Consider the following 14,883-nt stretch of genomic DNA (forward strand, 5'->3'; position numbering starts at 1 on the left):
GGCGGGTGCTGGCAGCAGCACGGGGGTGAAGCCAAACACTGTTCATCTGCCACACAGCTGGTTCAATATCAGCAAAGTTTCCTTTTATATTCATTGTCTTCTGTGGTGATCAGCAGTGATGTGGTGGTTCACTTTTATACAGTGATCTGTAGCCTATAGCCTAGTTCGGCTTTAGCTTCTAACTATCTTTGTCTTTTTAACCTGTTGTTGCTGCTGAGTCAGTTTGACATCCTGGATACATCCTTCAAACACAGACTGTAGACCCCTCTGTCTGCTTCTCTCTGGAGTCACTGTTTCATTTTTCCAAAAATATGGTAAGATTTCTTCAGGGAGTGCAGTTAGTTACAGTGTGGGCTCCATGCTTACTCCGACAACTTGACAGACCATCACAAAGGGGCGGGGCTTAGTGAAAGGTCAACTGACAGTTGCTTATAAGATTAACACAACTACCTCTGTAATAAATTACATACGATTAAATGACATTGCATTATTCTTTTTAGTAAATCATTAAAACATTAAGGGACCCATAGAATAATTGCCTCAGTGCTCAACTGAAATAGCAAATTCAAATGTAACACATGGAGTAAAATAAAATGAACCGAAACAGCTTATTGTGCAGAGTTGAGGAGAAAAACAGCTTATTCACTGTTCGAAATATCCACATACATTTTTTGCCTTTCTCAAGGTTATTTTGCGGTCGAAACATAAACAACCAGCATGTATTCTATTATAATGCAAATCAGTAGTTACATCTGTTAATCCAGGGAAGCTAAAGAAATACTAAAATCTAATGTTGATGCTCGCACGTGTGTCAAGGACACTAAACTGGATCACTAATTTATATCATTGAGTTTTAATTGCATTTTTTAATTTCATAAACTCACTGCAACTATGCCTGATTATTGCCTCACTAACGGTACTGTATGAGAAACAGGGGGCACAATTTGCCCTCCCACAGCTTCTGTTTACTGCCTCATGAATAATTGCTCTCCCCTTCCTGCTTTGCTTTGGGTCTTACACTCAGTGTTCACTCTACAATACATATCTGAGCTTTGGGTAAATGAAGCGTAACCGTATCATGCCAAAGTTTGAGTCTTAACCTTCGTGTGTCATATGCAAATAACATCTGCTGAAAATAAAAAATAAATGCATCTGAAGGACATCGCCATTAATTCAATCTGGCCTGTCTCACGGTTCCTGAGATGAGGGTGTACTCTTTAGCAGTTTGAACTGAGCAGATTAAAGAATTTAGACCATAAAAGTAATAAGATAATCTTATTCCTTAACCCTCGGCTGCTGAAATGTGTCATCTTTTCAGAGGAAAGGGGGGAAAAAAACAGACACCAGAAGTTGAGAAGAAAACATAAAATTCTCTTTGACACCTATCAGATTCTGTCAGGGCTGGAGAGAGGATGGATGAGCGCTCAGTAAACAAACCCACGAGTTCCTGTAAAGCCGCTGCCGGAAAATCAGAGGCAGGAGACTTGCACGGAATCACAACATTACGTGTCTGGTATCATGTCTGCATGCGGCTCTTAAAGTTAGCGTCTTTGATATATATTTACACCCACACCACATCACAATGCAGATCCCCTCCTATGTCTGTGCACTATTATATATGTATGAGCTAAACCAATGCATAAAACATACAGTTAGAGAAGACGTCAGCTCACGTTAAAAATTTCTGACATATTAGTTCATTGTAAACTAGCCTCCCTAAAAGGACATTTTAATCTTTCACTAAAATGCAAGCTGAAAAACAACACAGCCCAGGTGAGATACAATGAATACTGCATGGTATTACCAATGCGTCTTAAAACAGGATGATTAATGTGTGCATTAGAGAGAGAGAAAGGCTGTATACAGTATAATGCCACACTGAAGGCAATACATAGGTAATATGTGTGTGTGGAAATCACAAGAAAGAGTCTCATGTTGTTTTGTAAACCGGTCATCAACCCTAAAGCTACAGAGAAGCAGAAAATCGACATTTCTGGAGGGGCAAAAGGGAGAAAACAGTGGATATACAATGTTATCTTGGCGGCGGGACACACTGAAGTGTCTCTATCTCCTTCTCAGTATCACCTGCTTCCACGCGTATAAAATGACATCCACGACTGCACACACATGTACACTCACTTCCTTATTCCGGCATTATCTGAGCTCACCGTGGGCAGTTTACCCTGATGATAAGGGAGTGTGGAACAGTTTTTAATTTATCGCCGCCTCCAGGCCTTTTTCCTTTTGTGCTATCAGTCACATAAGCTGCAGAGAGACAACATACACATCCTAATCCAACATCAACCCAGCATCTTTAAATAGCTCCAGTAAAAGGAAAAGGAGGCAGAAAATGCCATTGTTATTTAATAAGCATTATAAGATATGATTTAGGGAATGAGTAATGGATCTAATTTTAGGACCTCATGATGAACCACTTTTTTTTCCTTCTTTTTTTTTTTTATCTTGGGGATAGTGAGGATCTCTGAATCACTGGTCTGTGAAGATTAAAGCAGACAAAGACTTTTGGGGCAGTGATGCTGATGTAATTCAGACTCTTAAGAGTTGCTGAAAAGTTACCAGCTTGGACAGATGAACGTGAAAGGGTAACTTCAGTGCTTTTCAACCTGGACCCTTTTTTGCAATGTTTTTGTGTCTATGTGAAGAATGGAGACGACAGTTTTTGAAATTGGTCCAATATTGCGTGAGAGAAAACAGGCTGCAATGTAACCACTCAGGGCATTTGAGCACCATTTATTTACACCCTCTAAAACTGCCTGTTTTTGCCACTGACAGGCTCAGATTGTTACTTTAAGTGTCTGACAACATTTTTAAAAGGATCCCTGCAGAGATAAACCTTTTTGTTAAAGGGTAACATCCATTTTGTTTAACCAGAAACGGCCCCAAAATTGCCATCATCAAACCCACCAGACTCCATTTAAAAAAAGGCAATTTTAGCTTGTATAAAGCCAGCACATTTTCACATCTAACTGGGTGAATTATGGGTTTATTTTAACCAAACCAGAGTTGGTGATTGTTGGAACAGTGGAAAGATGAAGGAAGACAGCTGTCTTGAGTTTTATTTTGTTTCTTTCAATGGTGAACAATGTGTGATTCACAATAACAAAATTGTTGTTTATTTAAATGGAGTCTGGTGGTTTTGGCAATTGCAAAATTTGGGTTGTTTGTGGTTAAACAAAAAATGATCTTACATTTTAATAAAAATGTATCTTTCTATAGAGTCCTTTTCAGAATGTTGTCAGACATAAAGAATGACAATCCGAGCCCGTCAGTGGCAAGAGCAAGCACTTTTAGTAGACGTACATTGCTGTGTGCACATGCCCGAAGTGGTCAGATTGCAGGCTATTTCATCTCACTCAGTACTGGACCAATTTCAAAAATTGTTGTACCCATTAGTTGCTCTGACACAAAAACATGGGAAAAGGTTGTACAATGACAACGTTACCTTTTAAGAGGATTCTGTGAGTCCGATTTTTCAAGGCATAATGGAAGGAAATATCCAAGTACACACACTGAATACTACACACGCTAGATTCAACATTAAGGTCTTAAAAACATCCTATTTTAACATGATAATGTTACATTCTCAATGCATCCTGTGATGAAATGGACATTGCAAAAAAGAGCACCACTTTAAGATTCAGCCATCATACAGAGACTTTCCTCAGCAAACAAAATAAGCAAAAAGCCATATCCCATCCACATAAACTGACAATCAACACTGACTACATTTACATGCAGAAAATATTCAAATCTTTTGCCCTTATATACTCCTTCTAAGCTTTATACAGGGCTGATGAAAACAAATATTCCACTAATATTCCTGTTTACATGCAGCCTTACATTCTCAGATTAATCTACTTCAACATTTATCATGTCAAAATATGGTGGATATACTTATTTAGTTCCTAAATAAGTAGAACCGCTAGAGCCACATCAACCATTTTACTTCTTTATGTCAAAATATAATTTTTCCAACATTTTCTATTGGCAAGCTCGTTCATCCATGGGAACACAGTCTCCTTCATTCATTCCTTCAACCACCTTCTTGAAAAGGTCGCATTGTGATAATTCCACATATCCAAAAACCTGTTGATATCTTTTAAGTCTTTCAAAGCGTTTAAAAGTAGTTTCTCCTTCAAAAAACATGGGCTGTCTCTTTTGGGCATGCATCTCCACTCCAGTCTTGCAAACTGCTAACAAACTGGTTTGTGTATAACGCACAGAGCTGACCATAAAGAGACAAGCAGCTGTGTGTTGCAAACTGCTCTTTAAAACCCCAATTGAGACTCCTAAAACTGAGTATTACCCATGTTTTAATTGGAAAAAGCTACATTTGGAATACAACCTAATGCATTTACCATTAATGAAGCTTGAGTGAAAGTTCAGTCAGAGAGACAATACTTTTCATGCTCAGATTGTAAGTTTCTTTCTCATCCTGCCATTCACTCCTTGCACACATGCTCACTTTCTGTCTCTAGGTGTCATTGTCTTTGGGGGCAGCAGTAGCTCAGTCCATAGGGACTTGGGTTGGGAACCTGTTCGAGTCCCCGTCCGGACCAAAATATGGAGCATGGACTGGTGGCTGGAGAAGTGCCAGTTCACCTCTTGGGCACTGCCGAGGTGCCCTTGAGCAAGGCACTGAACCCCCCAACCGCTCGGGGCGCCTCACCAAGGGCAGCCCCCTCACTCTGACATCTCTCCAATTTGTGCATGTATAGGTCCAGTTTGTGCATGTGTGTGTCTTTCGGACCTGTGTGTAATTGACAAGCAAGAGTGAAAACAGTGAATTTCTCCTCAGGGGGGTTAATAAAGGAAATAAACTTAAACTTGTCTGGGTAGGTCAACTGAGTCATCAGCTGATTCACAATCAACCAATAGCACAGCAACACACCTTCTCTGTTAGCCTATCATCCTACTGCTCCTCATTTTAAATATGGTTCTTTGCCCTAGCTCTTTCTTGCTACCCTCCACCTCCCCATCACCACCAGTCTTTACAGATTCATCAGCCTCATCCGCTTCAGCAGTCAGCGGGGGGAGGGGGGTTATCCTGCTGCCACTCAGATGTCCCTTGATGACAAAATATCTCCCTCTTAATCAGAACAAATCATCTGTTAATCTGTTCACTCATATTCTGTATTAAATATTATCTTTACTTCATTCTCCTGTCTCTCCTGATTGAAATAAATTTGTGACAACACTGTTGTTACAAATTACATTACATGACATTTTACAAGAAAATATTTCCATCATTGACGCTCAATATCTGTTGAGCACTGTATTAAGTTACTGCTAATGCGAACCAAACATTTCCTACTGCTGCATCTTCACAGCTCCAGTGTTATTTGCACGTATTTAAATGAGGTAATATGCATATATTTGGCGAAAAAATTGCCCCTTTCTATGCAAATGAGCCTCATTGATAAACAACGTCTAATTCACTAACACCAGCACTAATAGCCGCACGCAGTTTGAGTGAAGTAAATAACATCTTTAGAAAGCTGGTGCAAAATGGGCGCTCCTCTGTGGAAGCCTCTCGCACAGACTTTCCAGTGATCGTGGCAGCAGTGATCGTCTGTTAAATCAGTCTGTAAATAATATTTTGACATTATTATTATAATCATTATTACTTTAATGGCATCCGAAATTATTGATGCGTTGAACAGGTGACAGTCTGCGGTCGTTCTCAAAATCCACTTCTGTCACGCACTTCAAAAGCAACTTTCAATAATTTATTTTACGAAACGGGGGAAACAAACGTGAACGGTGAAAAACGGTTCCATAATTCATATTAAATTCAAAAGATAACGAAAAAACAGCTACAAGTGAGAGGGAATAGTGATAAAGTGGTCAAACTTGGTCAAATCCACAGCCTCAACCCATCCGACACTGTTAGACTGACTCACCAGCAGACATCACTACATGAGGGTATACAGTATTCAGTACTTTGGCAAACAAAGTCTGCCATTGTTCTGCCACGGTGTTCTTGGCGCAAAGCCAGCATTTATACTTTGCCATGTGGCTAATTGCAATCAGGGGTAAATCAGGGGCAAACTGCACTCAGCTGCCAAACTTTGTGGGCATGTTTGCGCTGGTATATCATTAGTGCAATATCCTTTGTGAATAGGACGTTAAGACGGAGCAAACTGCAGGTGCAAGTGAAGTGCAATTCAAGGTGATATCAGCGGCCGCAGTTCATTCTTTGTGAATTCAGCCCTGTGTTGTAAGTCTGCTGCTGCTGTACAGAGCGGACACCTTCAGTTGGCCAACTATTACCAAACAACAGTAGACACGATGGGCAAGTAATGTAACCTGTGTATGCCTGGATATTGTGCATTCCAGTAACACTGACTGTTTGTATGACCTGTACCAAATTCAGATTTTAGTCATATTCAGAATAATATAGAATATAAGTGTGCATTTAAACATAGTTATTGTGTGTCAAAGAAAGTTTTATGTATAAAACACGACATCTATTCATCCTTATGATCCATGCATCTGACAGCTGTTCCTCCTTTTCCCCCTCAAGTGAATTATTACTCGTACAGCCTGAGTGGTTTTAAAGCTGCCCGCACTGGCCCGCCCTGCTGTTGGGACAACCTTATTTTGCTGTCCAATCTATCTAGGCCAAAGTCAATACAAACAGTGATTTTTCACAGCACTGGCAGGGGCGAATTAGTCTCCCAAACATACAGCAGCACTGCATAGACAGAGGAGAGAATTCATTGACTCTGTCCAAAAAGAGGATGGGAGATGGGCTTTTTTTTTGTTGTTTTTTTTAACCAACTGCAACTGGGTCCTCCTCACAGACCTCACCAAGCTGCTCGCGCTGATAACACCGGCCTAGACAGGCAACAATGGAATAAACACTGTAGCCAATTACACAGGCTACGGATAGAGACTAACGTTTAGGAAAACACAGCTGACCACAGCTCCACAGAGATGGCCCCAATCTCACATTAATTGCATTTAGGACCTTATAATGCATCACCAGTTAATCAGAGGAGCAAATGAGATCCAGATGGATCCTGGGTGACAGGAATAACACTGTTTGCTGAATGGGTGCCGCTCGCAAAGCTCGGATTATATTTGTGTTTGCGATTTAGTGTTTTGCTCTACATTGCAGTGTGGCTTGTTCTGAGCTGCTGGAGTGAATTAAATGGCTTTTTATAGTGGCGTGGTGTAAGTAGCACAGCTGAATCATGCCACCGCTCTTCCTCTCAGAGCCGTGGTTTTCACATTTGCATTAAGCCTTCATTTATTTTATTTTTTTTGAAAAGGACAGAATTCCATTAGCGTAATTAGGCAGTGTTCTTTTGAAAAGTAAAAATGAAATAAAGTAAAATCTGAGTGGCCGAGTGTAAACACAAGATAAGTAAAAAGCACCTCATTGTACGTACGTTTGAGCCCGGAGGAGGATGTGGGAGGTCTGGAGGATGAAGAGGAGGAAGAGGAGGACGTCTTGATGGGGAAGGAGGTCTTCCCGCGGCGGGAGGAGGGAGCAATCACCCTGGAGCGCTTGAGGGGGATCACGGCTCTTGGTGGGGGGGCCACTCTGCCGTGGTAGTCAAAAAGCCTGAAGAAAAGAGAAGAACTAGAATATTACACTTCACTTCTTACCCTTTTTCTATAAGTCACTGTCTTTTCTAAGAGGCCCTAAAGCATTCAGAAAGTGTCCCTCTACTGGAGCTAAAAGGTTTTTCTGTTTCACCATCACCTATTTCTAAAGCCTATTACTGTATCTGTTCCCGGTATTGTATTTCAAGATAGATTTTCTCTGGATTTCTCTTGGGTCCTTTCTCTCAAACGACGCACATAAAACAAAAGGCAGACATTCCAGTTAAAATCTGCCACTATCCTTCTTTCTGTACGACTACCCAGGCCATCGTGTGCATGCAGATAATCCCTTCATATCTCTTGAAAGTGAAGAGGATGAAAAGAAGAGGGTGCTAAATGTCAAATGAAGGTGTCAGCTTTGACTGTTCTCGGTGACAGTAGACGTCTGTCACGGCTCTCAACAAGTTTGACATTTAGAAAATGTCTCCGCAGATAAGCAGTCAGATCACTGGCGGATAAATGAGAGAGGAAACGAGAGTTCCTTCATCAGCGTGTTTCAAGTTGCATGCTTGATCTGTTCAGCCGTTTTGACAAGTTGACTATTTAAAGGTGCCTCTGCGGGAAGGTTACTGAATTACATCTGACAAGGGACGACTTTTAATGAGGGAGTGTGACAAATCCAGAGGAGAGACCTATTGATCGTTAGCTAAACCACTCCCCTGAAGAGTGATTGTCCAATCATGGCTGTGGTCTGTCAGGCTTTAGATTTCTCTGTGTTATGTAAAAAGAGTGATGCAACTTTTGAAAAGGTTAGAGGGTGGTGTTTTTTATTTAGCCATTTCAAACCTAAAACAAAAGAGAAAATAATGGCTAAAGTTGTGTGTTTATCTGCCTTAACTAGACCTGCAATCGTCAACGTGTCTGGCTAACAAGGTCACTACAGTGGTAACTTGATAGTCAGTAGACGTAACCGTTACTTCCATAGCTAAGGGGCACACTATTCACTAACTACATTAGTTTGTGGGGTAACAAGGTACATTAAAAAAGGCCCGGTTCACAATTAGCATATTCTTTGTGTATCTTTTCTCTGGCCCTTAGAAAGTGCACTAGGCTTCAAAGCCAATTTTTGGAGGGGCCAAACACTCAAATTACATCTGTCACGTGGTAAGGAGTGTGATTGGTTAGGGTGGGGGTAAAAATATCAGGGTAAGACAATCAGAGGCACAGTGTTAATTTCGTCATCATCAACGGCCTTTTTCTATGACAATGACGAGCTAAAAATAGATCTTGATAATAAAAACTAAGACAAAATCTATGCTTCATTTTTGTTGAGACGAGATGAGATGAGATGAAAACGTTAGAGGTGGACTATTGGACAGTGAAAGCCGAGAACGGCTGTGCTTGTGTATCTTCAAATGCCGCATGGGCGACAGGCTAGTCTACACCAGGACTTTACTAGCCAGCAAAAACACTCACACTGGAGCAGCCGTTGGTGCAAGTTGTGAGCTGTAATTCAGCAGTAAAGATTTAGCCATGTGTGTCTGACTGTGGATAGTGGAGCTGCTAAATGGATTTGTGGAGCTTGTTGGTTGCACCGCTGCCTGTTAGTCGCTGAATGGCAGCGGAGCAAGCAGCAACCGGCCGCGGGACTTTACAGCTGATCCCAGCAGGACTCCAATCAGTCCGGTCATGTTGCAGATTAAGAAGGAATTCAGGCTTTAATGAAGTTAGGAACAACACCTCCAGGTCCATCACGTGATGCCATAGGGCCCAAAATTACTTTTTCCCATTGTCTTATATTGTGAAGTAAACATCTATAAATCAGCAGATAATTTTTTGAGGGACATTAACCTCCAAGTACAAAAATTCAAATAGCTCTTAATTAAATCATAATGTCCTAAAAATTGCATTATTCAGTTTTTCAATCAAGTTGTTTTTGCTACTGTCATACATATGAATAAGACTGAGACTAAATGCTTTATACACCACTGTGCAACTTTAAAACAAGTGAATGGGGCACTGCCTCCAACCCGGTATCCAGTTTTCTTTATATGTCAATGGTGCAACAGAAAGAAGCTGGGCTGTTGAACCTCATGGTTGAATATTTAATCCTAACAATCCTTCTTCCCTGGTTGGTATTACAAGCCTCTCAGCTGTGATATTATGACTGTAGTGAGGGTTTCGCGTTTCTTCATGGATGGGCGACTGGTTGTCAGATCAGAGGTCTGATGTTTGGAGCAGCCAAGTGGTGTAGTAGGTAAGTTACTGGATGTAAGCTTCGACAGCAATATATACAGATGCTTCCAAACAGCCAGAGAAAAGATGGTGTGCAACATTAGGAGGCAAAGCCGACTGACTGAACGCCATGAATCTTTCAAACTGCAGGGAGAGTGTGTATTCTCGGGGCAACTGGCATTTGTTTTTGGGATAACAGGCTATTGGACAAATGGGCTGTCAGTCCCATGTGACATTTTCGGAGTTTAAGAGTCATGGAGGCATTGTAACGATGGCATGGCACCAACTTACGTTAGCTTTATTAGCTAGCTAGCTACTGCTGATAAAATCCTCTATCAAAATTTAGTTACTAGTTAAAGCTTTTGTCTACCTACCTCAAATTAAAAACCTTTTGATCATAAAACTATTAAGAATTTCGAGTGGTAAATCTGCGTCAGGCTAAAGGGTTCCTTGTTAAATCCCATATTAGATGACATAATGTGAATGATACATACCTGCTGTAGAAATCATCCCTGTAGTACTCATAGTCAAATTCATAGCCGCTATGAAAGAGACAAACAGAGGGACAGAGGGGGGAGAGGAGGGCGCAGAGAGACACAGATAAAGAAAGAGATGGGTTGTATAAAAACCAGCCATATTGGATCTGTCAAAAGTACACAGATCAAACTCAAGCTGTTTTGACTCAAACGGACACGCTCTAGTTAAAGCCTAAAGCTCACCGCAGGTTAAGCAGCAAGTCTGAGCCAGGCTGGCATGCAAAGACCACAGATCAACAAAGAAAACAAAAAGTTTCAGGGGGAAAGATACAGTCAAAAATTGAAAGAAAAATCTTTTTTTGTGGACCCTGGAGAGGAAAATCAATGTTAAGTACACGCTCAGGAAGGCAACTAATTTATAATTCAGGGGGAGCAATAAAATAAAGAGAAGAGGAGCAAAGAAGGAGCTGTTTTGAAATGTTGCTATTCTCACAGGAATTTTAATTAGGATTAATGTATTACTATTTCAATTTAGAGTGGTGTAGTGTTGGTTTTTGCCTCTCCTGTTCCTGTTCCATAATTACCATATTACATCCTGGGCTGTTTTCAGCTGCAGCTATAAAATGCAAATGAGGGTTTATAATAACACAATGCACAAACTAATAAATTAGTAAAATAACACGTGCAATGCAACAAACCAACAATTCAAAAAGGCGAAAATTAGTGGGAATGTAAACTCTGCCAATGGACAAACTATCAGAGTACACAGAAAAGTGTCCTAGTGAATGAGGAAACATGTCAGCCCCTCTGTCACACTAGACTGCAGTAAACAAGCACTGCTTTGATCTGTTTGTGACCAGGAGATGTGTATGGGCCAGAAAATCAGGGTCATGCTTAATGAAGCTTATACAACAGCATCTCCTTTGAGCTTTTACGGGCCTGTGCCGAACAAACTCCAGTCATGGCTGAGAAATGTGGAGAGCATTAAAAAGTCAATTAGAAATTCAAGGTTCAAAAGAAAAGGGAAAAATGAGCATAATAGGAATCCTCCTATTCAAAATATTACTCCACATTTACATCAGCGGAAGCAGCAGGATGTGAAAGATAATTACCATTTATGGCTGTACCTTTTCATGTGAAGGAGTGTGTTGTAAGGAGAGCAAATCTTACCTATAAACAGCTGAGAGCGGCCGTTTGGAGCCGGCTTTGGGCCTGTACGGCTTGGGTTCACCCGCCATGTTTATGTCTGCAAAAACACAAACACAGAGACGAATCACGTGTTAGTCATACATAAATAAAGACTGGGAGATTAATTTATTGATTTTTTTTTTTTTTCTGTTGGATTTGCTTCATTTTTGTTCATCATTTCTGTTTTCTAAATGCTTTACCTGTGCTTGTGTGATAGAAATGTTTTCTACTGATACTTTTTGTGCTGATTTGGAAATAAAGATTTAAAAAAAGGAAGGGGAGAGAGACCATATCAATGGAGGAGCAACTAGTATGACTAGTATGGCTACAGCTATGGTGGAAAATCCTAAGACACATTCAAGTAAGGGTTCTGGAGTAGATACTCGAGGAAAAAGAAACTTCAGAGAAAAGATTAAAGTAAAAAAAACACTTGAAGATAGCGCTCCTGGGGGTGGAGGAGATGCGGCAAGCTCACCTAAAGGCATACCTCATGAAGAGTGTTTATGTTATTACCCTACTAACTACCAGAGCGAGGAGACAAAAGCTCCACACTCCAGCTTTAAATTCATAAATTACATTTTTGTATTTCTAAACGAATTACTTAACATTTTTATCATTAATTTACGAATAAATACATTCCACATACTCTCAATAATGACCAGGTATGGATGAAGGCCATGAGGTGTGGATGAAAGCGACAATTTCAATGTAGTAAGTGGATACTGAGTTAAAAATTGTAGAATTAGAGTCAAGAGGGAACCTCAACATCTCCTCATGAGCTTTGGTCACATTTACAGGCAGGTAGTAAATGTTTTATAATGTCTGAAATCACATACTAATAAATATATTATAGTCCTGGTGTATTATGGTAATGTATAACAGTTTCATAAATCAGTTAAAAAATTTCCTAAAATCTGCTTAAAAAACATTATCATGTTTCTGTATTAAATGTGTATATACTGATTATTAATGCTAAATAAGATGGTGAAAGTAAAGTGTCACTATTCATATGAATTCTTGAATATTCTCTGCTGAACAGTGCCCTACAGTATGAGGGGTATTATAGGATTTCATTCACTGCCTATTGACACCAATGTTTCCCTCGCTGCAGCGCAACCTAATTTAAAGACGAGAACTGTGTCAATGAAAGTGAAACAGCTTCCTTTCTTCAAACAGAGCGACAGCTCCTGATGGTGGTGATGGTGCTGCATTATAGCTCAAAGCGGCGCCTGAACACGAGGGAGCGTACTGTAAAAGCACTGCTTCATAATGAAAGAGAGTAAAATATCAACTCAAGCTTCTCTGGAAGCTCCGTGCCATTTCCATTGTAAAACTGAACTTTTCATGAGACATTTAAATAAGCAACGCACAGAGCTGCGGTGCTGTGGGACACATCCACTAATGTCAAGGTGCGCCGCCACAGCCAATTTTCTGAGGCAAGACCGGAGACCTTGCTGCTGTGCACTGGAAAGATTACAAAATGAAATTCTTGTTGCGAGGCAGGAGAGAATCCTTGAACACATAAAAACAATGGAAAAGAATAAGCATACAAAGAAAAACTGCAACAAAAGCTGGATGTTCGGGGAACATTGATTTATAGCAGGCTGTTGTTTTTTTGAGTAAAAGAAAAAATGTTACCATCAGGTGTACAGTTTTGTGAGCAAGCCAGTCAGTGATGCGGAATTTTTTCCAATCGCTATCTGTGCATTGCCAAGGGTGTTGCAAGGTCCTTGTGTTTTTTGTGAACAGTCTGAGTGGCTTCCGGGAGAGGAGCCAGTGGGTCAAAACAAGCACCCAGTCCAAAGTAAAACACTCAAAAGTGCGAGGAAAACAGTCCAGAAACTTTATGGATGCCGACGTGAGGCTATATCCAAGAAGTTAAGTAGAGAATGTTGCAGGAAAAAAACTGAGCTTTAGTAGCACTCACATCCTTATCCGAAGTCAGGTACGAGCTATACAAACATCATTTCCACAACAGATGAATAAACGGCGCAGGGGATTTTAAAGAATATGGATCACTCCAAGTGAGAAAAAGCTTAGAAATACTTTCTGACCAAAGGCAGAGAATACTCCCATCATCTGCTTTTTTATATCTTCATGATATCACACAGCCTTCCTGCATGCAGCGAGGTGTTCAGAAGGGCCATTTCATACACCGAGGACAATGTACCAACCAGCAAGGTGCCCTTGAGATGAAACCGAATCCAAGTCTCGGCCAAGTGCCTCATGGGTATATAGATCACTTTAAAGGCACTTTCTGACAAATTGTTGTTGCTTGCATGAAGTCATGTCCTCGCAATCATTTTGTCCCTTTCAGCAACAAACATTTGCTTGAATAATGTATGCGTTCGCCTTGCCTTGCCGTGCCTTGCCATCCCCCCGCCCCTTCCCCTCCAAATACCAAACAAGTGGAAGCGCCCCAATCCCCGAGAGTGGAACGGCACTGGGGTGAAAATAAGCTTCAGGCAAACTCTTGCCTCCTTCTCCCAGTGGCTGCTCTCACGAGAAATAGGATTAAACCCTGCTCTGTTTGTATACCGCCTACTTAGACATGCTAAAACACAGACTTTTTACGCAGAGCTGCATGACCAAATGAGTGTATAAATGTGTGTATCGGCGTGTGTGTGCATGTCAGGATTGACCGTGATGCTGATTAGCCTACATCAATCCTGCTCAATATAACTGGCATCTAAATTCATGAGCAATCTAAAAATCCCTGACCCCAGATCTTCTTTTTTCAAACACGGGCGGTGTTACTATGTTTTCTGTTGAGCCAAATTCTTGCTTTTCTGTCTTAAACCTGGTAAGTACTGCATCTGCCAGAGAAGAGGTTCAGCTCGCTTTGATTGAGACTGGCAGGATAAGTCTGGTTCAAGTGTTGAGTCGACTGGAGCGATCAATACCACATTTTCAGCTTGGTGAAAGTTCAGTTTAGAGCTAAAAGTCATAGATGATGTATCAACTATTAAATCCACAGGGATTGTAGATAACTAATACACTGTCTCTTTTCAAGAAAAAATGTCAAACATTTGTGACCAGCTTCTTAATTGTGTCTATTTTTCTTTGTGTTTCTCCTTTTTTTTTTTTTTTTTTATCATTGTAAATAGAAAATCTTCGGGTTTTTGGACAGTTGGTCAAAACAAAACATCTGAAGGTGTCACCTACAACCAAATACCAAATGCCAAACAATAGGTCCCTTTGACTCAGAATACTGCGACCTAACTGTTTATTAACTGGCTTGGTTACACTTGGTTTTACTGTTTAAAACTTTTGGGAAATAGTGATTTTTCACAGTTCTCAAACACCTGAGTCAAGTTTCCAAACAGTTCACTAAAAGAATGTTCTTTCTGGCTGGTAATGTTACGTCCAACCCCGAGATTCATGTGATGAAATATCAGCTTTTGTCATC

General features: G+C 40.6%; 1 protein-coding gene across 6 annotated transcripts in view; it reads right to left on the bottom strand.

Moving 5' to 3' along the window:
- Positions 1–14,883, bottom strand: part of LOC125881757 (RNA-binding Raly-like protein) — a 154,416-nt gene that overhangs the window by 20,168 nt on the left and 119,365 nt on the right. For all 6 annotated transcript variants that reach the window (XM_049565067.1, XM_049565063.1, XM_049565066.1 and 3 more), the window contains 3 exons: positions 11,457–11,532; positions 10,305–10,352; positions 7,419–7,594 (listed from right to left, as the gene is read on the bottom strand). In XM_049565067.1, the coding sequence (XP_049421024.1) occupies positions 7,419–7,594; positions 10,305–10,352; positions 11,457–11,532 (300 nt within the window). The remainder of the gene's footprint in view (positions 1–7,418; positions 7,595–10,304; positions 10,353–11,456; positions 11,533–14,883) is intronic.

Source organism: Epinephelus fuscoguttatus, linkage group LG21 (assembly GCF_011397635.1).
Source record: "Epinephelus fuscoguttatus linkage group LG21, E.fuscoguttatus.final_Chr_v1".
NCBI lineage: Eukaryota > Metazoa > Chordata > Actinopteri > Perciformes > Serranidae > Epinephelus > Epinephelus fuscoguttatus.